Raw genomic sequence first — 27,478 nt, 5'->3', positions numbered from 1 at the left:
TTTGGGAATCTCACAATTCCCATTTTTTGAATACTAAAAAGGTGGCACCTGGATAACATGCCCATAAGTTTCTCAAAACCATATGATGTGACCTATCATTCGAAATCACTTGAAAAATGGAATCTATTGAGCTATAGTGCACTTGATTTGGAGTTATAGTGTTCAAGTTATAACAAATCCAAATATTTGACCACGTGTCCCAAACTTATGGGAAATTCCCATATTGCCCAATATGGTGTTAATCAAAAGAAAATGCACTTCAAGTATGTAGATAAACTATTATACTTACACATTATACAATCTAATGAGAATAACAAGAGAATGGGTATGCAGGAATTGGACATGCATTCACTACAATATATCAAGGGTATGTTGGTGATATGTACGATGGACATATGTACAAAATTATTTAAAAATATCATCCCCCACCATAAGAATACATGATGTTCTAAGATATGGTCTCTATGCATTAGTATTATAGGCATCTGAATAAGCAAGAGAAACATCATAAAAAAAATCATTACCAACAACTTATTGACATAGATTCCAACATGTTTAGAAATTAATGCTAGCAATATACTCATAACTACATAGAGAAATAAGTTTTAATAGAGATTTTGTGACTTGAAGGGCTGAATCTAAGAATTACTCCCTTGATCCTTAAGATTCCTATGCTATGCACCACTACATCAAGAAGTTAGGCTACTTAGGCCCCTAAAACTAATTGCATGACGTAAATCATTTTATACTAACTTAGTATCTAACAACTAGGAATTACTCCCTTGGTCCTTCAGATTCGCATGCTATGCACCACTAGATGAAGAAGTTAGGCCACTTAGGCCCCTAACTAATGGCACTTACTTTTAAAGATGGTCTCTTCCACCTTGTGGACACTAACCAAACCAAGACTTACTATTGTCATAGCACTAACTGACCCCACTAATTCTTTGGTAGTGTCACAACAACTCAGAGTGGGATCATTGGGGATTGTTTTTCTAATGATCTCTCCTTCTTTTTGATTACCTTTCTTCAACACCCTAGGAGCACACTAGTAGAATCTCCATTCTGGATGTAGGTCCCCCAACATCTTCCCTTTATTTGACTTATTTGGTCTAATGTCCTCATTATCTAGCATTAGCACTTTACCTAGTGAGCTATTATCATCATTCTATGGTTTGGGCTTCCAAACCATACAATTATTTGTGCTAGTGAGCTATTATTTGGTCTACTGTCCTCATTATCTAGCATTAGCACTTTACCTAGTGAGCTATTATCATCATTGTATGGTTTGGGCTTCCAAATCCATCAACTTTTAATATTTGAATGGCATGATTTGATATCACAACTCCTTGTAATTTTATATTCTTTCATGATTGATGTATGTCGGCTCACTTGCTATCTATTAGTATCTCTAAGTCAGCTCCTTTTACTATCACCCAAGCTTCTAGTAATTGAGATAGCCTCCACACAATAGCATGCATCAGCTATGTTTCGAAGAGTCATCCCATTGACATAATCTTTCTTCAAATTTGGACCATTCAATGGTTACTCAACCATTATGCTTCCCCCATTCAGGTCTAAATGAATTTCCATTTAGCTCATAGCTTTGGAACATAGGATTGGTTGAACTAGGAACATGCAAGGGATCCTTGACCTTGAAATCTTCATACTTAATGCTCTGATTCCCCTTAGTATGCATGCCATTTGCACCTACAACATTGTAAACATTAAAAATGCTACCAATCCTTATAGATTTCAAGGGTTCAGGGAAAAATCCAATAGTTATCTAAACACCTCTGAATATATATAGCTCTCATAATCACCTACTTGAATCTTTGCCTCCTTTAATGACTTGAGGTTTCTCATCCTAGCTTGAAACTGCATGTGTATTTCCAAGCCACTAACAAAGAGGTCACAAAGCACATCTTCTAGAAATTCACTGACTTTTATTAGCCAAAGCTTCAAAAAGTCATCAAAGGCTCTTATGTACTCTTCGATGGAGATATGTGACTCTTACTGAATCTCTACAAGTTGTCCCAAGACTTGAGTCATGGAAACCTTCTTTTCATACTCATCTACGAGTTTGTCATATAGTTCCTCAAAGTTTCTAATTGACCCTCTTGGGAGGCTCCAATACTATTTCTTGGTCTCTTCCTTTATGGTACTTGAAAATGAAAGCATCTAATGTATATCTTCAAGCCCACTCACAAGGCAAGTTAGATCGTATTCTTTCAAATGCAACATCGGATCCTCATCTAATAACCCATAAAACATTGGGACATCTATATAGGGACGAGGTTATTTAGTCGTCTTCTTTGGGATCAACACTGGGTCATCTAGATCTTCATACTCATCTTGACTTGGTTCCAACATCTTAGAGATTCCACTCTTTCATTTCCACCTCAAAACAATGTGGAAAAGTTACTTATTTCAAAGTGACTTAAGGAGTCCAATAGTATGAAATAGGGAATCTACCCCATAAATTACTAGTGGTGCTTTAGCAAGTATATTCTCATTTGCCACCACTTTACTAGAACCAAGGATAATTCCCAATAGAACCTTCTTTTCTAGCAATGGTTTTCCACACACATAAACATCATCCAGTGCTTTATGGATCTTAGTAATTTCACTACGGTACTAATTTAGGCACTAGCATTGAATGTATCCTTGGGTCATAATCATTAGGATAAATATGGACTCTCTTTTTTTCACCTTAAGGGGTTTTTCTCACCTCTCTCTCTCTTTCTCTCTCTCAAAAGAGATTCCAAAATAATATTAGAATAAGAGATCTTTATAATCAAGAAAATCTCATATTTGTATTTTCTATAGGTTTCACCTATTATTTTATTCTCAAACTGTAGGATAAGGCCACTTTTTCTCAAAATCCTCATAACTTAAAAAATACAATCTATTTTCTGTAAAAATAGAGCCAATAGTTAATATATGACTCTTTAATGCCCTCATGACTTTTCAACATGAAAATATATTAGAATCATTCTCATTCTTGCTTCTTAAAAGGTCCAAGTTAAAAAATAATATAAAATGGCGTACACATCATATTTTAAGATTATTTTTTACCCAGAGATGCCTTTTTGACTCGAGCGTTTCCTTGTAAAATTTTATCGTTTTTTTGGACAAGTATATGCCTATTTCTAGGCATTTCTTCATCCTCTCTCAAAGCTTTAGTTTTGTCCAAAATTTTGTGTACTCTTTTCCTTCCCTCAAGAATATGGTTTTTTGCATACAAATTCTTGTGAATCAATACTCAGTACTATCTACAACACACTCTACCCTACAAGAAATCTGAGGAGTGATTTTAATAACATTTGCTAAAATCATATAATCTCTATCTACAACACTCTCTACCCCACAACAAGCAATTTTCCTCTTTAGTATTGTGCTATAAGATATATTCCTCTTCAACACTCTATACTATAAGCAATCAAGTGATAATGGAGATATCCTTATTTTTTTAATCTCTGTGATGTTATCATTCTTCATAGTTGTTGTTTAATCCTTAAGTGTCAATTCATAGAGAGAGAGAGAGAGAGAGAGAGAGAGAGAGAGAGAGAGAGAGAGAGAGAGAGAGAGAGAGAGAGAGAGAGAGAGAGAGAGAGAGAGAAAGAGAGAGAGAGTCTTCATAGTTGTTGTTTAATCCTTAAGTGTCAATTCATAGAGAGAGAGAGAGAGAGAGAGAGAGAGAGAGAGAGAGAGAGAGAGAGAGAGAGAGAGAGAGAGAGAGAGAGAGAGAGAGAGAAAGAGAGAGAGAGAGAGAGAAAGAGGGAGAAGGGAGGGGGGGAAGGGAGAGGAATGTGTGAGATGAACTAAGAAAATAAGTGATAAAGTGACAGAGAGTAAATTAGGGTAGAAGATAAAATGATGTTATTGTTCTCCACTAGCCAAGCTTCTGTATAAATGTATTCAAATATCTTTGATCAATTCTTCTTGTGAGAGAGAGAGAGAGAGAGAGAGAGAGAGAGAGAGAGAGAGAGAGAGAGAGAGAGAGAGAGAGAGAGAGAGAGAGAGAGAGAGAGAGAGAGAGAGAACTGTGGATAGAACAGAAGATAAGATTGGATGTTGATTAGAGGTAGATTAAAAGCTAAGATTAAAGGCAAGTTAGGGGTTGATTAGGGTCTATCATGATTGAAATCAAGAGAAAGAGACAAGATCGAATTGGGTAAAAAAGAACACAGATATAGTGAATCAAAGGGGTGTAATTGTGTGATTTGAGCCAATCCAGAATTACCTGCATGCTCCTGGATTGATGCTGACATGCAACTCCCAGATATTTAAACTTTCTTGCTATTGATTAGGAAATTAGCATCAACTCCTTAGCTTACTATTAATCAAAGGGTTGTAATTGTGTAATGTTAAAATTGGTATAATTTTTTATTTACAGGATGCAGGTGCAGGAGGTACCAAGAGAAAGAGATATTCACTTTCAATTGGAGGATCAATATGCACCAATTTTCAAAAGAACTATAGAAAGAGATGATGCAATAAGATACATTATGCAACAAGAAAGAAATGTAGGGAAAGAAAATGTGGAACTTTGGGTTGATGGGTGCATTTATCCACCCAATCCAGGCACTCAAAGGCCACCATAGTTTGAAGGGCTTACATCATTTGTATAGTTCGTTTGTAAAGGCAATGAAGGATTGTCTAGATATACATGGAGACTTATCACACAAGGATTAGCAGGGGTTCATCAATCCTTGACAAATTTGTAGAAGGGAATATGCGGTCTTTCATGGAAAATGATAGATTATTGGCTGAGAAGGATAGGGAGAACCAAAGCTTACAACAAGCAATATCTGTCATTTAAGATGCTATTCAGGCTACAGACGTGCAAAATATAAAGTTACAGTCTAAAGCTAAGGACTTGGAGAAGGAGAATCGAAACATAAAGAGAAAGCTTGCAAAAACTTTGGAAATTGGGCCCACTTTAAAAACCAAAGAAGACTCGAAAAGGAGTTGCAAGTAGAAAGTGAGACCCTAAGAATAAGGTGGGACCTTAAAAGAGAAACCCTAGATTTTGGTGGGACTATTTTCCATGCTAAAAACACTTGCTATTGTTTCTTTTTTATTTGTGCACGCATTTAGTTAAAACCAATTCACTAATTAACCAAAGGAACTGGACAATATCATAGACGGATATATGCTCAATGTGCTACAATGAGAAATGTGTTCCCTCATGCAAAGAATGATACTATTGCCAAAGTCCTAAGCAAGGATATGCTAAAAATGCATTGGAAAATCATAAATTTACGGACATTGTAGATGGTGTTGCAAGTGAACATCTTAGGGATGTGAGCAACTTGTTTAATACTGTAGATGCTCACGGATTATGTGACAAGGTAAAAATGAGTTTTGAATCATATAGTATGCTCTATCAACAATTGGATACATGGTTTAAGCAAGTCTTGAAAACTAAGTAAGTAATGCCTCTGCCAAAACCATTTCACATAAAGAAGGCTCAAAAATAACTAAATGAGAAAGTTTTAGAACTAATTGGTAAGCCAACATATCTGGAAAATACACACATATTGAAGTATGGTTCCAAAGAAGTTGCATTTGTATTTAATGCATCCAACAACATTGTATTGGATATATGTAGGGTTATGATTGCTATGGTCAAATTCTAGAATATGTCTATGGGAGAATATAGAGATCTTAAGCTTAAGTTTGTCCTCAAACTTGATGAGAGTCAAATTGTTAAGGAAAAAACACTTGAACACCTGAGTATAACACTTATGAATCGAGCATTGGATCCCAACATTAATGAAAACCATCATTTATACTTCAATGTACAGGTAGAGAATAAAATATGATAGCTTGCAGCATTTGAAGTACCAACAAAGGAAGGCCATAAAGTGCTTAAAGTTTTTTAACCCCACTAATATACCCATTGTTATTCAACAGCAAAATAATGGAGGAATTTTACACATTGAGGGGTTTGGGGACTATCAAGTTGAATTGCATCTTGCATGTGATTTAAAAACATTGAAGTGTATGTTTGGTTTATCAAATGCAGTGAATGCAAAATTTCCGTACATATACTGCATGCAAACTAAGAAGAAAGGAAAAGATGGAAAGAAAGAATGGCTTGCTAAGCTAGGACAACAAGGTGCTCCAAAATATGATCAAAAAGTCATGAGAAATGGAATGCTAGTTCAACTGGATCTAAACTAGCGCCCTATTTTGAAAATACCACTAAATATATATGCTTTGCATACAAGATGCAGCTGATCCGAGAAAATCACAAAAAAATATTTGTCAAACACTTTGTTAATTTTTTGTACATTTGGAGCTTTGAAATAAAGAAGAGAGTGGGAACAACCTCTTGGAAAATCCAAGAAATCACTGGATGGAAATATTTCATGGACCGATTTACCAAGGGGGGGTGAAGGATAAAGACCAATGGAGGAAGGTGAAGGAAAAATGTATAATGTGAAAAGAAAAGACATGAAATGGATTTAAAGCCATCCAAAGGGCATGTGAGGCTCATAATGTCATGCCTTTGAAGCCTTATGCTAATTCAACCAAATGGAACCCTTCTTGGAAGTATTAGTGGAAGAAAAATCAGGCACATGATTTTGTAATATTTTTTAAAAATACTTTCACTGTGATAAAAAAAACTTTTCAACATGAAAGTTGTAGCGCGTGAGCTGAAGTTTTGGCTGGTATTTTTTTATAATTTTTTGGAGCTACGAGTCGGGAGATATGGCCAAAATGGTGGATATCAACTTTTTCCAATTGCAGTGGAGACCACCTCCCAAATTTATACACACCCACACTTTCTTCCCCATGCTTAACACTTCCATAAAACATCATTCATTAGACTCCCAACCCTTTCCCCTCTCTTCTCCTCTCTCTCAAGCTAATAAACCATTAGAATTCTCCTCCTAAATCACCCTCAAATCATCCTTAATTGTAGTAGTAATGTATGAATTCTCACTACTCTCTCTCTATTATTGCTAGATATGATCTTATTTTATGAAGATTCTCCATATTTTTTTATAGGAGAGCTCTTGGATTCAAGCTATGGGGGGGGATAATGGAGACAACTCACCTATGATGGAGCTTGATTAAGTACAAATTGGTCAACGAAACATCTAGATGGAGCTTCCACATTGGTGGAACCGCCTTAATGCAGCTTTGGTAGTGTTAATTCCTATTCTATCTTAACCTCCTCCCTAAAAACCCTCAAGGCCTATATAAAGAGGCCTTCTCCTTTGTAATTTGCAAGAAGAGAGAGAGCCAAGAGGCCTTCTTCATCCCTATTAAGCCTTTCCCATTCTCTCTCATGAGCTTATGCAGTTCATTCCCTTACTATAGCTCATGCATGCTCTATAGTGTAATAAGCCCATGCTTTTTGTGTCCATATTGTGTATATTGGTTATGTCTTGAGGGTTCTCCATCTCTTGTGCCCTCTTGAGTTTTATTGATTCATCTATCTTTTGTACCTCTCTCTCTCTCTCTCTCTCTCTCAGTTTTCCTCTCTTCTCCCTCACAAGCTCCTCTTCCTCTTGCGTAGCGTCCTAGTCCACTTTTCCATGACTAGGTGGTGCCCTTACCTCATTCACTTTGTGGCAGAAGGGAGTTTGGCATAGTAAACAAGCTGCCATACCGAATTTTCTTTGTCATAAATTGGTGCCCCTGCTGAAAGACATTCTCATTCACAATTCTCTACCTCCTTATGCGGGATGATACAACACATAGTGGTGTATCCTCTACAACAAGTGCTCCAAGTGGCTCTTCTCCAACGCCTTCACCAACTCTTTTTGAAGCTGGTCGAAGTCCACGACTCCCACAATGGTCTCCCAAGGAAGCCCAAGAAAGGAAGTATACCTATCGGATGATGGCATGTATGTGGGTAAAAGGGGTTTACCTTAGAAATTTCATTCTCTCACAATGGAAAAAATCATGTTGCCATCAATTTCTAGGTTCTCATAATTGTGGTGAGTGTTTTGCAAACAAAGTGAAGGCCCTTTTGGGAGGTCCTCGTCTCCAAATCATCAAATCCCTCTCTCTCTCTGGCCTAATCCACATCAAAGGAGGACAACTACGCATGAATGGTGTGGAGTTTTGTAGAGGTACAAAGTATGGAGACTACCTTCAACTGTTGCTCGCTCGAAGGTTGGGTGTGGTTGAAAAGGTGGCCATCACAACTTATGAAATATATGTTGCCGAGGATGGACACACTAAGGCAAGAACAATCACTGGTGAGCAAATTCTCTATATAGCAAAGTTGGTGGGCTCCAGAAAGAAACACTCTGGGAAAAATCCTTTATAATTCAAGAAAGTGTATTCCCTCTACTCCCTTAAGTAGTCTCCACTCATGAATAATAATAATGGCCTTAATTTCTAAACCTTCCACTATGTACAAAATATCCGAGTTAATGTATGCATCAATAGGAAGATTTTCTTCCAGTAGCATCTTGTCATGTACTTTGGGGCTGAAAGATTAAGGAAGATTCTTATATCACCAGAACCTATAATCTTCCCAATGCTAGACTACAATGCATCCTTCAATGTACATGTCTTTATTTTATTATAATATTTTCTCATGAATCACCGCGAGTTTTATGGACCAATCCAACCTCTTGCTATGCAAACTGTGCATATTATAGCCATCACAAAGCTTAGATTCCAAGGTATTATTAGAAGCATACTGGGGCCTAGACGTCTAACTAAAATCAATGCATCTGTGAACCCATTCATCCTTCCCCTCATAAAATACAACTTAAGTCTAGACGTGTTCATCTTTGTACTCTACTAAGGCAATATGACATTTCCAAGCTTCTTTGGGCGTAATGGGGAAAATGTAGTGGACTTTTTGGACAACCTAGAGATGGCATTCCTTGTCTCTAGGAGGGATGATGAAGCATTAAAGTTGACGGCTCTTCCTTTAGCACGGGTTGCGATCACAATTGACAGGCTGAAAATAACACTTTGAACTGGAAGAAGGAGTGAACTGGGAAGGAAGAAGCTAGAATGTGGTTCCAAACTCTAAATCCAGCCCAAAGAGCTTAATGGGAGGGATTGAAGGCAACTTTCTTGCAGAGATTTCAACAAACTAACTCAGCTGGAGAGTTATGGCAACAACTTTTGTCCCTCCATCAAAGTGATCCTTATGGTTATGCAACTTATGAGGATGAATTTTTGAAGCTTTGGGGGCAGTGGTTAGACTCACTGAATCCTGGAGAGAGAGCTCCAAACTGCATTCAAAAGGATTGATTTATTTCAAGTTTGTACCCCTTGGAGAAGGTAAAGGTGAAATTTCCAAACACTTTTGAAGATGCTTTGAGAATCACTAGGGAAAGGAATCGAAAGATTCTCTACCAAGCCCAAGCTAGCCAAGCAGTTTGCGAAAACAACATCACAACTATGGAGGCCTCTTAAGTTCCCCCAAATGTATCTAATGCACCAGGCCTTGTTAGAGGTCAAGAAGACACGATCCAACAAATAAACAATGTTACTAATCAACTAGAGGGTTTGAGAGTGAATCTTGTACAAGGTGCAAGAAGACCTATCGAGGGGAATGGTGGGAATCGACCACAAATGCGACGAGAAGCAAGGGAGATATTGTGTTACAACTGTGGAGAAAATGGACATGGCATGTATAATTGTCCTCATCCTAGAAGATATGATCACCCTACCAGAGGTCCTCGACAACAAGTAAGCCCTCCTCGTGCTAGGACTCAAGAGCAAGAGTAGTCGCAACCTGAAATTTTACAACCACCTTATGTTCAAGCTGAAACCCCTGCTGTTCAACCAAATGTTAATGTCATAAAAATAGAGGAGGTGGTCAGGGATAGAAGGCTTAAAGAAGAAATAGCAAGAGGTAAGATGAAGGTAGATGTAGTAGAGACCATTCCTATCAAGCGGGTATGTGTCCAAACTGATGCAAGCAAGGAAGCAATGAGGCAAGTACATCACGGGTATCTAGAGATGAAGGGAAGAAGAGAAAGACTCAAACTAGGTTTAAAATTGATATCTCCGACTTCCCTTTGGGTTCTCGAACACAACCTTATGATCTGATAGTAGATGTGAGCTCTCAAGAGCCCAAAATTACATTGGCCACAACTACTTCATGCCTCTCCAAAGCTACGACGACAATGGTAAAAAATGGTAAGCACAAGGGCAAGGCAAGGTAAAATGGTTAGTGCAATCAAGGCATATGGCCTCAAAGATATAGTGCCTTTAGTGGAGGCTCAAATCAAAGGTCAACGGATTCGAAAAACATACATTGATAGTGGTGCAGAGGTTTGTGTCATGACAGAAAAGCTTATGCATCAATTAAGCTTAAAAGTAATGGAATCCTCAACCTTTAGGGCAAAGATGGCCAACAATGATGCGGTAACATGTATGGGTGTAGTGAAAGCTTTGAGAGTTTCTGTTTTTGGAATCACTGTAGCAGTGGATGTTTATGTTATGCCATTAAAGGGAGAAGGATATCCCCTCATCCTAGGGAGACCTTGGCTTATGGGCATCAGAGGTAGGCAAGATTAGGCAATAGGAGATCTGGAGTTGAGGCCACGTGAGGTGGGTGGCCACGATCAAAAGGTGGTTTACAACTTGAAGAGTGGGCGTTAAGAGAACCTCGAACTAGAAACATCTACCGATGAGTGGATCTCAAGTGGATGTTTCTCATCGGTAGAAGAAGAAGAGAGTTGAAGTGGAGAGAGTGATAGTGCTCTCAAAGTTATGGGCGTCACCTTAAAGGAACCTACCTCATCACAAAACCCAAGAATCCAAGGAGAAGATGTGTGGGATAATAGCCTAGAGAAGATGATATTCAAGGATATAAAGGATGAAGAAAGGGAGGGTTATGTGAATGTTCTCAAGAAGCATGCCTCGTTTATTTCTAATCATACTCACATTACAGGTGTCATTGCAGTGAAGCATCACATCCAACTCAAAGAAGGAAGCAAACCTATAGTACAAAGATTGAGAAGACTAGGATTTGTGCAACAAGATGCACTGTTGACAGAGGTGAAGAGACTCTTGAATGCAGGATTCATATACCCAGTGGAAGATTCAGAATGGGTCTCCCCAATAGTAGTGAGGCCAAAGAAAAATGGTAAGTGGTAAGTATGCATAGATTACAAGCCACTAAATGGTGCAACAAAGAGGGACCAATTCCCTCTCCCATTTCAGGATGAAATCTTGAATGAAGTAGCAAGACATGAGTGGTATACGGTGTGTGATGGCTACTCTGGCTACGTCCAGATTTGCATTGCAAAGGAGGATCAAAACAAGACCACTTTCATCACACCATGGGGCTGTTTTGCCTTTCGGGTCATGCCCTTTGGTCTCACAAATGCCCCAACAACCTTTCAATGATTCATAAATATGGTCTTCCAACCTTACTTTGGTAAGTCCATAAGGGTTTTCATAGACGACTTTTGTATTTATAGCTCAAGGAATATACATCTACGCAAGGTTGATGAAGGATTTACACGCTTAGCTAGGTTGGGTGGACAACTAAATAAGGATAAATGTCACATTGGGGAAAGTAAGGTAACACTACTAGGGCATGGAGTGTCAATTGAAGGAATTGAGGTAGATCCAAATAAGGTAGAAACATTGCTAGCTCTACCTTCCCCAACCTCCATCAAACAATTAGTCTCCTTCTTGCAAAAGCTAAGATATTTGGGTAGATTTATACACTTACTCTCTCAGGCCATATATCCCCTATAGCAATTGTCACGCCAAGAAACACTTGTATGGAGTGAACAAAGTGAATGATATTTTAAGGAGGTAAAGAAAATGTTGGGGTCACTTCCTATAATCCTCCAGCCTTGTTGGGAAGAAACATTCTTTGTAAACCCTAGTGTGGGAGAAGAGGCCATTGGTGCTGCTCTCCTACAAAAAGATCCAAAAACATCCTTCATGAGGCCTGTGTATTTTTCCAGCCGCTTCATGAAAGCCTCAGAGAAGGCTTACACCTCCATGGAACAACTAGTGTTGGCCCTCATGTTTGTAGTAACCAAATTTCGGTCATATTTGCTTCCAAAGAGGTTTGTGATCATCACTGTGGAGGATATGTTTTCCTATGCACTACAACATATGGAAATCTCTGACAAAATAGCAAAGTGGGTGGTGCGACTTCAAAAGTTTGATTATACATTGCAGGTTGAAAAAACAACTCGGGCATGCTTAGTTGATATTTTGACAAACAGGTGCTATGAGAAAAATCGCAAGGTGAAAAGAAAGGACCTTCCACCACCCCCATCCATAAAGACTCTTATAGATGCTTGGTGCATACAAGAGAACTAAGGATAAGGCAGCCGTAGGCATTGTTATTTTCTCTCCTTTAGGAGATAAAATCTATGGTGAAGGAATCATCTTGAAAGGTGTCCACTCTAACAATGAGGCAGAATATCAAGCTTTAATTCATGGTCTTTGTTGGTGTCTTAGTAATTCAATCGAGAGGTTGAATGCTTTTGGAGACTCCATGCTATTGGTAAGGCAGATGCAAGGTACATGGGCATGCAAAAATAAAAATATCTCTCGGAAAATGAGAGAGGCCAAATCTCTTATGAGAAGATTTAGGGAGGCATAAGTACATCATGTGCCAAGAGACCAGAACAAGGATGCCGACCATCTAGCATCATCAAAGCTTAATGAGTCAATGGTGGGAGCAGTAGCTATCAAACCCCCACTTCGGTCAAGGAAGACTTAGAAGATATTCTACACCTCTTAGAGCAAGGAGAAGCTCCCAAACACCTGACTAAGGGAGAAAGACAGTGGCTAGCTCGGAAGGCTACAAGATATCGCATGGTAAATGATAGTTTGTATTGTCTTGGTAAGGATGGTGTGCTTAGGAAAGTTCCTTCAAAATGGAAAATTGAAGAAATATTAAAAGCTTGCCATAATTATGTGTGTGGAGGTCACTTTGCACACAACATCACAAGTAGAAAGGTTCTACAAGCCGGCTCTACTTGGCCCAGTCTACACCAAGATGCCAAATATTGGTGTCAAACATGTGAAGAATGTTAGAAATTAGGACCATGACAGCTCATAGCAGAACCCCAAACTCCAATCAAGGTATATGGACCCTTTGAGAAGTGGGGAATTGATGCCATAGGGCCTCTACCACGCACTCCATTAGGAAAAGAGTATATTATCATGGGGGTAGATTACATGACTAGATGGGCCGAGGCTATGCCAACTAGAAGAATCACTGCTAAGGAAGTGATTAAATTCATCTTTGACCACATTTGTTGTAGGTTTGGTACCCCTCTTGAAATACTATCAGATAGAGGACTAGGGTTTAGAGCCAATGTGGTGGGTGAACTCATGCAAAAGCTAAATATTCAACAACGACACTCTACCCCTTACTACCCTCAATGCAATAGATTGGTGGAAAATGTAAATGGAATGATTTGTAAAATCATCAGCAAACAGGTACATTCAAGGCCCCGGGATTGGGACAAAAGCACCTTAGTGGAGCTCTATAGGCTTACAAAACCTCCTTCAAAACCATGTTAGGGTTCACACCTTTTCATCTAGTTTATGGACAAGAGGCTCTTTTGCCTATTGAGGTGAAATTAGCTAGCCTTCAAGTATTAGGTGGCAGAGTAGGCTCTCAAAAGGAGAAGTTACATCAAAGATTATTGGACCTAGAGAGGCTAAAATCAGATCGCGAAGAAGCCATCAACCACTACTCCCAGGAAGCTGAGAAGCGTAGAGAAAAGTTCAACAAGAAGCTAACAGATGAAAACATCAAGGAGGGATCTTTAGTGCTTCGATATGACAATCACTTTGATAAAAGAAAGGATGGCAAGTTTCTCTACTGGTGGGAGGGACCATTTTGGGTCACAAAAAAATTCAACAATAGCTCCTACAAACTTCAAGAAATTGAGGGAAAAGTGCACAAGACCAGAATAAATGGATGGCACTTAAAACCCTATCACATCAGGGTGGGGTTAGCTCAAGATACCAAAGAGTGTCTAGAGGCATAAATACCTCTAGCCAGATTTGGGGGGGCTATATGATCCAAGAAAATCACAAAAAAATATTTGTCTAACACTTTGTTGATTTTTTGTGCATTTGAAGCTTTGAAATAAAGAAGAGGGTGGGAACGACCTCTTGGGAAATCCAAGAAATCATTGGATGGAAATATTTCATGGACCGGTTTACCAAGGGGGGGTGAAGAGTAAAGATCAATGGAGGAAGGTGAAGGCAAAATGTATAATGTGAAAAGAAAAGACATGAAATGGATTTGGAGCCATCCAAAGAGCATGTGAGGCTCATAATTTCATGACTTTGGAGCCTTATGATAATTCAATCAAATGGGACCCTTCTTGAAAGCATTAGTGGATGAAAAATCAGGCACATGGTTTTGTAATATTTTTTAAAAATACTTCCACTTTGATTCAAAAAAAAAATCAACATGAGAATTGCGGCGCGTGAGCTGAAGTTTTAACTGGTATTTTTTCATCATTTTTTGGAGCTACGAGTCGGGAGATATGGCCAAAATGGTGGATGCCAACTTTTTCCAACTGCGGTGGAGACCACATTCCAATTTTATACACACCCACACTTTCTTCCCCACACTTAACACTTCCATAAAACATCATTCATTAGAATCCCAACCCTTTCCCCTCTCTTCTCCTCTCTCTCAAGCTAATAAACCATTAGAATTCTCCTCCTAAATCACCCTCAAATCATCCTTAGTTGTAGTAGTAATGTATGAATTCTCACTACTCTCTCTCTATTATTACTAGATATGATCTTATTTTATGAAGATTCTCTATATTTTTTTATAGGAGAGCTCTTGGATTCAAGCTATGGAGGGGAGAATGGAGACAACTCACCTATGATGGATCTTGATTAAGTACAAATTGGTCAACAAAACATCTAGATGGAGCTTCCACATTGGTGGAACCGCCTTAATGCAGCTTTGGTAGTGTTAATTCCTATTCTATCTTAACCTCCTCCCTAAACACCCTCAAGGCCTATATAAAGAGGCCTTCTCCTTTGTAATTTGCAAGAAGAGAGAGAGCCAAGAGGCCTTCTTCAGCCCTATTGAGCCTTTCCCATTCTCTGTCATGAGCTTATGCAGTTCATTCCCTTACTATAGCTCATGCATGCTCTACAGTGTAATAAGCCCATGCTTTCGGTGTCCATATTGTGTATATATTGGTTATGTCTTGAGGGTTCTCCATCTCTTGTGCCCTCTTGAGTTTTATTGATTCATCTATCTTTTGTAGTTCTCTCTCTCTCTCTCTCTCTCTCTCTCTCTCTCTCTCTCTCTTAGTTTTCCTCTCTTCTCCCTCACAAGCTCCTCTCCCTCTTGCATAGCATCCTAGTTCACTCTTCCATGACTAGGTGGTGCCCTTACCTCATTCACTTTGTGGCAGAAGGGAGTTTGGCATAGTATAGAGGCTACCATACCGAATTTCCTTCATCAACAGCGTGTCTTAGAAGCTGATACTACATGCAAGAAGGTAGAACGAGTCCACTCTGAAGTTGGATTTCATGAGGGTCAAGTTGAAATAAAAAAGGATGATAAAAAATCGGGAAAGAGTGGAAATATCCCTTGTAAACCATGCTTTGGTGGACCCAAGGCTAGGAAGTTTATATCTCCACCTCGAGATGAGGAAGGCAATATACTTGTAAAATGACCAGAGAAGTATGAAGCATGGAAAAAGTTGCACCTTGTTGTTCCGGATTCAAGCAATGGGGGACAAACGAGGATTGCAAAGGCAAAAGTGTGGATACACCTAGATAGATTAGGAGCTCTTTACAAAATTCGAGGTTTAGGGATGTTGATGGAAATACATTTAAAGAGACAATTGCTAAATTTCAAAAGTCCATGGTGGAGGCATGGACTACAAACAATATAACACACTACATGGTCAGTGTTGTCACCATTACAAAAAAATATCATCATTTCAAATTAGTTTGTGTTTCTAATATCTCTTCTTTTGCAGCATATACTTGAAGCATATGGTTCATACTTTGCCGATCAAGGAAGTTCAACAATATGGTCAACTCAAGGCATGGGATGATCTCATTGGAAAGCTCGTTCACTACAAGGGATTGGGCTCATACCCGCGCTCCTAGCCGCACAAAATGACTTGGGAAAAAAAGTGTCGGGCCCGTGTAATAGCGCGTGTATCATCGCGGCCAGAGACATGCGTGTAAAAGCGCGTGTACAGTGACAGCCAGTCGCGCAAATACACGACCCCATACACGCGTTCTGGACAGTTTTGCTGCGAATTTACACGCGAATCTAACAGACTATCCGCGTAAATATACACGATTTTGACAGATGACACGCGCTTATACACGCGATCACAGAGGGAAAAAAAAAATCCAGAGAGTGCTTTTGGGTGGCTGGATGCTGTTCCAGCATCCAGGCACCCAAAGGCACTCTCTGGATTTTTTTTTTGATGCATTGCACCACAAAAAAAGAGCGATTTAGATTTCAAGACACGAGACTCACTCTCTATGAATACACGATTCAATATTACTATCTAAAACTTAATACACGACTCAAGACTCACGATTCAATACATTGTCAATACATGATACATTTGTGTACAAGGGAGTCCATATGTCAAAATAGCCCATGGCTTTAATTAGGAACAAATATATACAAAGTCAAATAGGGAGCTAGGTGCAAAAAATCCCATGGCTTCAGTTACAAATTTTTTTTGTACAACCACATCCTACAGTATTCTGAAAGCTAATCAGAGGATGATGAGGACCCTGTGCTCTCTCCATGATCAGAGGAGCTCGCATTGGTATATTCCGATGAGTGGTGCTCGCCTCCACCAGGAGCAGTGGCACGAACATCAGCAGTGGCAGCTGGATCATCAGGGGCAGGAGCATCAGCAGCTTGTGCCTGTTCAAGAAATATACCGTATGTAAGTATACATATATATGCAATTAAATAAACCAAAATCATTCATTTAGAGTTTTCAAGTACCTGTCGACCGTATGGTCTCATGGCCGCGTCAAACTGCGCATCCGTAATACGTCCCTCGTTTCTGAAGATGGCCCACGTGTCACGTCTGCTATTGCGGCGAGCATACCCAGTCTCATGGGCTGTGGGCCTCCTCCCCATAACCCGTCGCTGTAACATAATCAAGATAGTTTGTAAGATCAAAACAATCATAGAATCAATGAATTTGGCAAACAATCAAATAAAGAGGCAAGTTACTTACGAACTCTGCCTCCCACGACTCGACGCCGCCAGATCCGAAATGCGACGATCCAATGGTCTCCATCTGGATCCGTCGTGCCTCCACATGCTGCCTGCTCTTCACGCCTCCCTCTGCGCGCTTCTTTGCCTCCTTCCACTCGCGTTTGTGGGCAGTGGCAGGTTTCTCACAAGGATAGCCACCCGCAGCTACATTCACCCCATCATCGTACGCGAGTTTCTTAAGGTGAGATCTTTTATTACTTAAGATCTCCCTTATTCGCGTCCTTCCCCATACATCCGAGAACGTTGTGCTTTTCAAAAGGCAATTGATCATGGAGGTGGCATCAATGATTCCAATTCTATGACTCAATTATTACAATGGTGGTATAGGAGATTAGAGATACGATACGAGGAAAAAGAAAAGAAGTCCAAAACCTCTCAAGCAGAATTTATAAGTAGGGCAATATATGAAGTGAGAAAAGCAAGATATGAAAACAACACAGTCAAACAATGCCATGCAGAATGGTTGGCAACCGAAGAGAGAGATGGCAAGAAATGGAGACCTAGATAAAGATAATACTTTTGATGCATTTAGAGTCCACGAGAGAGCATAGGTACCCAGGATATGACAGATCAATACTCTTATCTTTAACATGATATGTCTTGCAAATTTTGTTTAAAATTTCGAAGGTTTGTCACTATGTTTTTCAAAGTCAATTTCGAACTATGTTTTTTAATTTTAAAGTTCATTTACACCACCACAATAAGTTTAAAAGTTCCGTACTTAAGTCAAGTCTCTCATTTCATTTTTTCCCATTCCTCTTCACTCTACCATCCAACTTTCTATCCTTCATTATCACAACCATGGCACACTCCAAGCTTCCTATCAAGAAGATGCCTGTAAGAGCAAGAGCTCAGCACTCTTCCAAATATAGTGAGCATACTGTGAGTGAAAAAGGTCCCTTGGTGGTTGACAACGGCGGCCCTACTGTAGCTAATAATGGTGGTGCTATTTTGTCCAAAAATGGTGGCCCTAGTGTGGTCAATAATGATGGTTTGCAATTGTCCAGAAATGGTGGTTCACATGCTCCAGTTGCTCCACCTCCCACTACTACTCCAGCTGGTAATACACGTCCTCCAACACATAAGAAGTGAAGATGGAGACCAGGTATAATTGCGCTATCGTGCTGCTGTGCATCCGAGCCGTAAACACCTCCATTTTTGTTGTGCGTTTGTGATATCTTTTCACGTGTATTTCATTGCGTGTGATTGATGCATTAAGATAATTCGTCCTTTTTAGTACCTGCATCCAATGTATATATTCCACTAGTGTGTGTGTGTGTTTGTGTGTGTCGAAAAAATATGAAAAACTGATGCCAAAGGCCATTATCAAGCTGTTAATTTCAATGATGATCTCCAAGAAAAGTGCAGGAAATTGTGGAATCAAAGGAGGCAGAGTAGAAGCTGACATTTGAGCTATGAAGATAAAGGTTGCATGTGAACAAGGTCAACGTAACATGCGGGATAAAGCAGTTTACTATCTACCATAGAGAAGGGTTCATATGCCTTTGCCGAACACTTTTTGAATGGAGGAATAAAGATTGATTCTTCCCTCCTGAATATGCTAGAATTTGCCATGCCAATGAAGTCAAGACTGCAAAGAAAGGAGGGGAACCTCAATTCAATGGACTCATGGATGTCTATAAGAAGACTCTTAGAAAGTTTTTTATAAATTTGGGTTTGTGATGGTATTGACACCCACAGAGAATCTTTAGATTATCGAATTAAAGGTGCCCGACCGGATGGATCTAAAAGAAAAGCCTATAGAGCCTATTGTTTTGTGAGAAGGCTTTCCGTTTCAAAAATTGGAGAGAAAGATAAAAAGGTTTGCATCCTCAAAATAGCTTTATTAACGCTAAATTGAGATGGGGGCACTCAAAATTCAAAAGGGGCGCATTGCTATGAATTTAGGGGGGGGATTTTGAAGGCGCTATCAATGGCGGGCTTCCATTCAAGATGGTGCAGGGCAACCAAACCACCAATTCTAGGGTAGCTTCGGCAGCTTATCGAGATCATTCAACATCGACAAAATTTGTGGACTTCAAAATCAATTATAAGAAGAAGAAGCGACTGAATCTTCTACTGGCCTTCCTCCTCAAAGCAATATGAAAGGGGGGGAATCAGAGGGATCAAAAAAAACTCTGACGCGAAGGAGAAGGAGAGGGGAATCAAAGGCTCTGTGTGCAATAGATGAACGAGCTTCAGATTGGAGAAAAGGGAGCACAGAGCTAAGATAGAATAGAGGATTATAAACAACTTGTCAGGGAGAACATCATGATTGGCTTTCATCTTCCTCTTCTTGTTCTACGCTAGCCATGGTTGATGTGGGTGAACTAAACAGGGAGGTCTTTCTCTCTCGAGCTATTTAGGGGAAATTGAACCTCTGGGGGAAAAGGACCAATACTCCATCTTTCATGGATGCCACCAGCTAATGCCATAGTTTTCGTGTTTGACTTCTGCTTCCTGGCTAACTAGCATGTATACAGATGTCATGTAGTTTCAAAAGGCAACATTGATAAGTGTGACATAGAAGTGGATTGCTGCAACACATGTCTCTTCCACGGCCAGTGATCATATGTTATCTGGAGGCAGACATAATATGACACCATTCCATATGGACATTTGAAGTGCTGCGACACCTTCGACAGAGTTTCTATTGCGTCTATTAAGAAGAACTGTTAGTCCTAACAGCAACGGAGAGGAGATGAGGAGGATAACGAAGTTCAATTGAAGCTCGAAGCGAGAGAAGGAGTCAACATAAAGCAGTAGACGCATGCAGCTGCTGTCTATGGCATCAAGGGTTTCCCCAGCCTCTACTTCTTTGTCAATGGCACCAGCAGCGATATACCGGTGGCTTCACAAGGAACCACACTATGAGGCATTCATTGGTGCATCCAAGGAGGAGTTAGAGACAGAGTTTGTTCAGGTAAAGGATACAGAAGTCATAAAGGTATTGATTGGAAGAGTGCGGAAAGTGGAACCTTTTGTGTGCATATTGAAGAGTAAACCTGAAACATATGTACCTTATGATAGCCAGTTTGACAAATATAGCATTCTCTGGTTTGTTGAGGTGAATAAACATCCACTTCTCACAGAGATTGATCGGCATAATTACATGAAGCTTTATGCAAGCCCCTGAAAGTGCAAGTGACTCTCTTTAGGGATGTTCAAACTTCAAAAGAGGTTATACAATTGGCCATTCTGCAAGCTACCTTATGGCACTTGATGCATAATTAAATGCACCTGAAAGAATAGCTGCTATTGTGATGGTGGCTCCTGCAGTGATGGCTCCTCTTTTGTTGCCAAGCAAAGCTCAATTATCAAATGATCAGGATTAGAAATAGCATCAGTATCTTAAGCAGGCCAGTACTACTAGCACTGTGAGCAGTGCTGCCCACCACAGAACTCCATTGTTTTGACATTGTATGGATTTCTGAAAATTGTTTAACCCAACAGATTTTAACAAGTCTATGTGCCAATGGCAAAACTGATCTCGAACACCTGAATGCAAAGCAGGTTATGAGATACTACAGCTTTTTCCAGAACATGGACTTCATGTATTTTACTTGACAAACAATATAGAGTACTTTGGCATCAAAAATTTGAGTTCTTCTTGTTAGCCTCTTTCCTTGCTATTTCTTGAACCCCGTGTTTTGCAGCTCTTGCATGAACTCTACGACAGCGCTACATGAGATAAGGAAATTCTAGAAGAGTGCCAACTTGATTATTCCTAAGGCACCATTCTCTAGGTTGGTGCGAGAAATACTACAAGATCTGCAGTCAGGGCATCATCACAAGTTCTTTTCAAGGAACCAGAAAATGAATGTGGGGCGATGGTCAATGCTTGCTTGCTCTCCAAGAAGTAGCTCAAAGTTACTTGATTGATCTAATGGGTGATTCTCAAGTTTTAGCCATTCATGCCTGACATATCACTATTAAGCCCATAGATACAGTTCTTATTCGTAGGAAACACAACAACAAGGATGAATTTAATCTTAATGCCAACAATATGCTTTGAGAAGCTACCTTGTAATTGGATCTATGTTTTTAGCTCAAGTTTGGTTGTAGATTGTAAGGAGCTTAGTTTTGGTTTATCTTTCCAGTAGACCTTCAAGTATTTGATATCAGTGGTCTATAAAATGGAGCTAGATTTTGCCTAGCTCTAGTTGTACTTGGTCCAATGCACCATCTACTGTGTATTTCATAGTTTCGTAATGCCAAATCTGATATTTGATATTCTATTTTGCCAATGATTTGTATTGTGCATATTTCAAAGTTTTTAATTTTGAAAGTAGTCTTGTTAAGGATAAATTCAATGCGCAATCATGCACACATCATTGATCAATTCTACATGGGCTGATGCACTATTTCTTTACTCTATTTAGTGATTTGGCAACATTATATCCAATATCTGATATTCCATTTGACATATAACTTATTTTTTGTAAATTTCTAAGTTTCCAATATTTCATGTAGTTTGGTTGACAACATATTTAATATGTAGTTGCGCACATGCAATGTGGTTGCGAGTTTTTCTGTTATCAGTGAAGTATAATCCGATTAATGAATTTTTAAAAAATGATTGACTCGTCAATTTAATAAATCAAAATCTAGTGAAACTTCACCCACATGTATGCATCATAAAAACCTCATGGATCACTTGTCATTTTTTTCAAAGCCTGGATACATTATTTCAAGTTTAAGGGTTTTTGGAAAGTTTTGCTATAAGTTTAAAGTTTCACCTCATTTTACACATTTCACTTTTGAGTTTTGGGTTTTCTCTCCGAGAAGACATGGCATGCACCAAGCAAGCAGCCCGGAGACACCCCCTAGAAATCCTTTGTAGAGGCCACATCCCCCAGCTGCACTATCACCACCACCTCCACCACCACACTAGCATTGCAAGCATCAATGGAAGCCAGTCACAATGGTTCTTCATGAGATCCACCATTACCAGAAGACCAAGCACCTCCTGATACCAAAGGCTTCATTTTCGAAGCTAGTGTGTGAGATTATGGATGGCATACCTATGTAAAATATTATGAATATAAATACAAATTTTTTGGCACGTCTTATTTTTGTTTATTCATTTGTTATTTATTTTATTTATGTCTTTGAGTTATCGTTACATGTGTTCGAACAAATACATGTTGCGCACGAACTCGATAAAGCACTATGTATTAAATTTAGGGTATGAATCCTATTGCATATAAATTTGATAAATAAATATAATATTCAAGTAAAAAACAATAGTAAACGACGCGTATGACAAACTACATTGCACACAAGTCCAACAAATATTGGTTTTCATTACTTCAAGAGAAAATTACAAATTACATTACATTGCTGATGAGATATCATTTGGCACTAAGTACATCTACTCTCTCCTAGGTTTCTTTGAGCTAGACTTCCCATGGTCAGAGCTATTATTTATCATAGGCAGAAACACATTTTTCTCTAGTAGCCTAATGATGTTGGGGTCTTCCACACCAGCAACCATGCCATGGGCCACCATGGAAAAAAGTGGCCCAAACCTAGTACTAGAGAATAAGTAGGGGAGCTTTGAATGTCGAGCAACACTATTTTCTCCAAGATAGAGTTTGTTGGGATGGTCTTAAAGGGCCCAACCTTTATTAGTATCCTCAACTTCAAGAAGTTCTTTAAAAAAAACTGAAGAGCATGTCTTATGGAATGCAAAAATATCACCCACAAGAGCTGGTGGATATACTCCTTCAATGCCCAGTCTTGCACCCTTCCTTGGCTACCAGATTGACCACCTTGTCTAGATGAAAATTCATCTATATAGACAATGTTGTGCATCACACAAGTTCAGTGTGTCAAACTACTCATTTTGTTAAACTCACTATTCATGGAGTGTGGTATAGATATATACATCGCATTTGTGTCAAAATTTACCAGTAAGGCCTTTAGGGCATCAGGAGTATGCACATCAAATTTTTCCAGGATTGGGCCCCCAGAGCTGCCCTGACGAGAGGATCGCATCTAGAGGCCAAATTCAAGCTCGCATCTGGGGGCCAGATTTAGGCCCCTAGATGCGAGCCTCCGGCCAGGGCAGCTCTGGGGCCCAAGCTTGACAAAATTTGATGTGCATACTCATGATGCCCTAGAGGCCCTACTAGTAAATTTTAACACAAATCTGATAATACTAATCCTATAACATTACCTTCTCTACATCATCTATCTGTTGCTATAATGGAACATCTAGGTCTGCTCCTGCAATTGGGCCACCCTCTTCTCTCTCTTGGGAAGCTAATTCGTAGTCGGGTCAAGGTCCAAAATGTTTTCTTGCAACTGCTCAAACTCCTCATCTAAGGTCTCATAGTGTGGCACCGCATTCTCAATCTACTCTTGGATGCTCACAATGGTAGAGATGTCATCAACACTCGTGCCATCATATCGAGCCACCTCATCATCATGTGCTAGTGCATCTTGTATATCAAAATCTATAAAGTTTTGAGGTGCATCATGCACCATGATACAATATAGCACTTCTTTCCTTAGCTCCAAAATTTCTAGTACATCCTGCATAAGTAAATATTCCACCCCCTTAATGACGATAGCATGGAGAGAAAAGAGGGGCACTACACAAATTAGTGGCATCGCTATTGGCATCAAAAATGCATTTGCGACACAAATAACGAGAGTACCCAGGCGAAAAAAAGCAGGCCAAAACTCGAGCGCGTCATTTTGCACAAACGAATGAAAGAGGGAGCGAAAGGGAGAGTAAGCTGCATCTTGCGTTTGAGAGGGAGAGGGAGAGAAAGAGAGAAAGAGGGAGAAGGAGTCATGTGCATATTGACCATTGTCATCATAAACTTTTCTTCTATGAATATCATCATTAGTGGTCATAGATGGTTGTACCATCTTAACATTACTTTTACTTTCTCTTTTCATTAAGCGGGCTATTAATCTCATAGGCACCTACATGAGTACCTTTCCATAGTGGCCTAAGCTCAAGCATGGTATCACTTATGGGGCAAATGATGAAATAATTAATCACATGACTATCCAAAGATCCCACTAAACCATTTAGGATTGAAAGATTATCTTTTGTGTTATGGGGATTCTTCAAACTAATTTTCATCTAATGACAAAGGCTTTAATTATTTCCAATTTAAAATCCATAGCTTCAAGGTAGCTCACAAGTAGAAACTAAAAAAAATAGGTCCCTTATAGCCAAGGTTTTGAAATTACCACTTATTAGTAACTTTCGGTAAACATACCACGTGTTGGGACCTAAAATATGCCTAGTACTAGCTCTAATAGCTCTAGCCAACGGCTCCTAAACATACCAAATGATCCCACACACCCTTGCAGCTAGGAGTGTCTGGGTACTATAAAACTTTCTTCTAATCATTGTATTTGTATATATAATTTTTAATATAGTCCAACTAATTACTCCTATTAACTCCAAGCAAAGGAGTGTTCCACATGTAGATCACTATCTCACTTGAATCATATACATAAAGGGCACCCCTTAGCCAAAAGATGTAGCCCCTATGGCTCTCATACACCCCAAGGATTGGTCCCAAGATGCACTATTTGAAACATATAGAATATCATACAATACTCCTATCTTGATATTTATTGTTCAAGGAGATTATTTATAATCTAACATAATCTTTTGTCCAAGAATAAACAATGTAACCTATAGCTAGGGATCATCTTCCACTCCATGTAGGTCAATGAGTTTGCAAACAATTGTTATTCATCCAATAGATTTATTTTGATATCATGCTTATATGCATATGCAAGGTGTCCTGCCACATGGTGCTCAAACGATTCTAACTAATAAAACAACCACGTGATATGTGAAACCATTCTTTTCATGATTTATTCTAGCATAATGCAGTGTTGAAATGATGGAACCACGCTAACCCATGCCTCCACTCCTTTAGATATTCGCTAAAACCCTAAATGCCTTATTGCGATACACAAACATTTATTTTTTCATTGAAAAGATGTAAGATTTCAATATCCATTTCATATTTCTGCCTTATATATATTCATTTTTATATTTTATATGTCATTTTACATAGAGGCTACCCTTATCTAGCCACTTTTACAAAAAAGCAAGTGTACACTAAGACTAAGACTCTGAGGCTAACACCCAAGCCCTACTATTCACTACACATTCATAAATGTTTTCTTAATTTTCTCTACTTTTTAGCCTCAAAAATCATTTTTTTCTATTTTTCTTAATTTTGGATATATTTTATAATAATTATTATTATCATAATTACTAATAGTCCTACAATTTTCCAAATATAGTTATGGTAACTAGGATGCATTATTTTTTCCTATATGCATCATTACTTTAATCAATTTTATCAACCATCATTATATTTCTTAATTTTAGGAGTTTTGCATGACTTGAATAATTAAATTTTACATTACAATAACCAAACATTTTGAAATTTTGAAATTACAGCACTTCAACAAAATACATATTACTTCAATATCAAATTTCACCCCTTATGCACCCCAATTCCATGATGAAAATAGAAATAGAATCGAGCCACCTCATCATCATATGCTAGCACATCTTGTATATCAAAATCTATAAAATCATCAGGTGCATCATGCACCATGATACAATATAGCTCTTCTTTCCTTAGCTCCAAAATTTCTAGTACGTCCTGAATAAGTACATATTCCATCCCCTTGTGATGATAGCATGGAGAGAACCGAGGGGCACTACACAAATTAGCGGCATCGCTATTGGCATCGAAATGCATTTGCAACACAAATAGTGATAATATCTAGGAGAAAAAAAGCGGGCTGAAACTTGAGCGTGTCATTTTGCGCGAACAAATGAAAGATGGAGAGAAAGGGAGAGCGAACTGCATCTTGTGTTTGAGAGGGAGAGGGAGAAGGAGTCATGTGCATATTGACCATTGTCATCATAAACTTTTTTTCTATGAAATTATCATCATTAGTGGTCATAGATGGTTGTGCCATCTTAACATTACTTTTACTTTCTCTTTTCATTAAGTCTCATGGGCTATTAATCTCATAGGCAGCTACATGAGTACCTTTCCATAGTGGCCTAAGCTCAAGCATGGTATCACTTACGGGGCAAATGATGAAATAATTAACCACATGACTATCCAAATATCCCACTAAACCATTTAGGATTGAAAGATTATCTTTTGGGTTATGGAGATTCTTCAAACTAATTTTCATGCTAATGACAAAGTCTTTAATTATTTCCAATTTAAAATCCATAGCTTAAAGGTAGCTCACAAGTAGAAACTAAAAAAAATAGGTCCCTTATAGCCAAGGTTTTGAAATTGCCACTTATTGGCAACTTTCGGTAAACATACCACGTGTTGGGACCTAAAATAGGCCTAGTACTAGCTCTAATAGCTCTAGCCAATGGCTCCTAAACACACCAGATAATCCCACACACCCTTGCAGCTGGGAGTGTCTAGGTACTATAAAAATTTCTTCTAACCATTCTATTTGTATATATAAGTTTTTATTATAGTCCAACTAATTACTCCTCTTAACTCCAAGCAAAGGTGTTTTCCACATGTAGGTCACTATCTCACTCGAATCATATACATAAAGGGCACCCCTCTAGCCAAAATATGTAGCCCCTATGGCTCTCGTACACCCCAGGGATTGGCCCCAAGATGCACTATTTGAAACATATAGAATATCATACAATACTTCTATCTTGATATTTATTGTTCAAGGAGATTGTTTATAATCTAACATAATCTTTTGTCCAAGGATAAACAATGTAACCTATAGCTAGGGATCATCTTCCACTCCATGTAGGTCAATGCGTTTGCAAACAATTGTTATTCATCCAATAGATTTATTATGATATCATGCTTATATGCATATGCAAGGTGTCCTGCCACATGGCGCTCAAACAATTCCAACTAATAAAACAACCATGTGATATGTGAAACCATTCTTTTCATGATTTATTCTAGCATAATGTGGTGTTGAAATGATGGAACCACGGTAACCCATGCCTCCACCCCTTTAGATATTTGCTAAAACCCTAAATGCCTTATTGCGATACACAAACATTTAGTTTTTCATTGAAAAGATGGAAGATTTCAATACCCATTTCATATTTTTGCCTTATATATATTCATTTTTATATATTATATGTCATTTTACATAGAGGCTACCCTTACCTAGACACTTTAACACAAAAGCAAGTGTACATTAAGACTAAGACTCTGAGGCTAACACCCAAGCCCTACTATTCAC

General features: G+C 38.8%; 3 protein-coding genes across 3 annotated transcripts in view; 1 reads left to right on the top strand and 2 right to left on the bottom strand.

Annotated features, from left to right (window-relative positions):
- The window catches only part of LOC148033415 (10 kDa chaperonin, mitochondrial-like), a 140,154-nt gene that overhangs the window by 24,114 nt on the left and 88,562 nt on the right, over window positions 1–27,478 (bottom strand). The gene's annotated exons all lie outside the window — the stretch shown is intronic.
- LOC148033416 (10 kDa chaperonin, mitochondrial-like) overlaps window positions 1–27,478 on the top strand; it is a 133,642-nt gene that overhangs the window by 23,890 nt on the left and 82,274 nt on the right. The window lies entirely within an intron of this gene.
- LOC148033417 (uncharacterized) lies at window positions 16,706–17,249 on the bottom strand. Its single transcript, XM_087682293.1, has 3 exons — window positions 17,187–17,249; window positions 16,949–17,095; window positions 16,706–16,864 (listed from the first exon to the last, which is right to left on the bottom strand). Exons 1-3 carry the CDS (start codon window positions 17,247–17,249, stop codon window positions 16,706–16,708), a joined length of 369 nt encoding a protein of 122 aa, XP_087538419.1.

Source organism: Lygodium microphyllum, chromosome 7 (assembly GCF_053477565.2).
Source record: "Lygodium microphyllum isolate KBCC chromosome 7, Lygodium_microphyllum_v1.1.10, whole genome shotgun sequence".
Classification (NCBI taxonomy): domain Eukaryota; kingdom Viridiplantae; phylum Streptophyta; class Polypodiopsida; order Schizaeales; family Lygodiaceae; genus Lygodium; species Lygodium microphyllum.
This window is presented reverse-complemented; position numbering and strand designations above follow the sequence as displayed.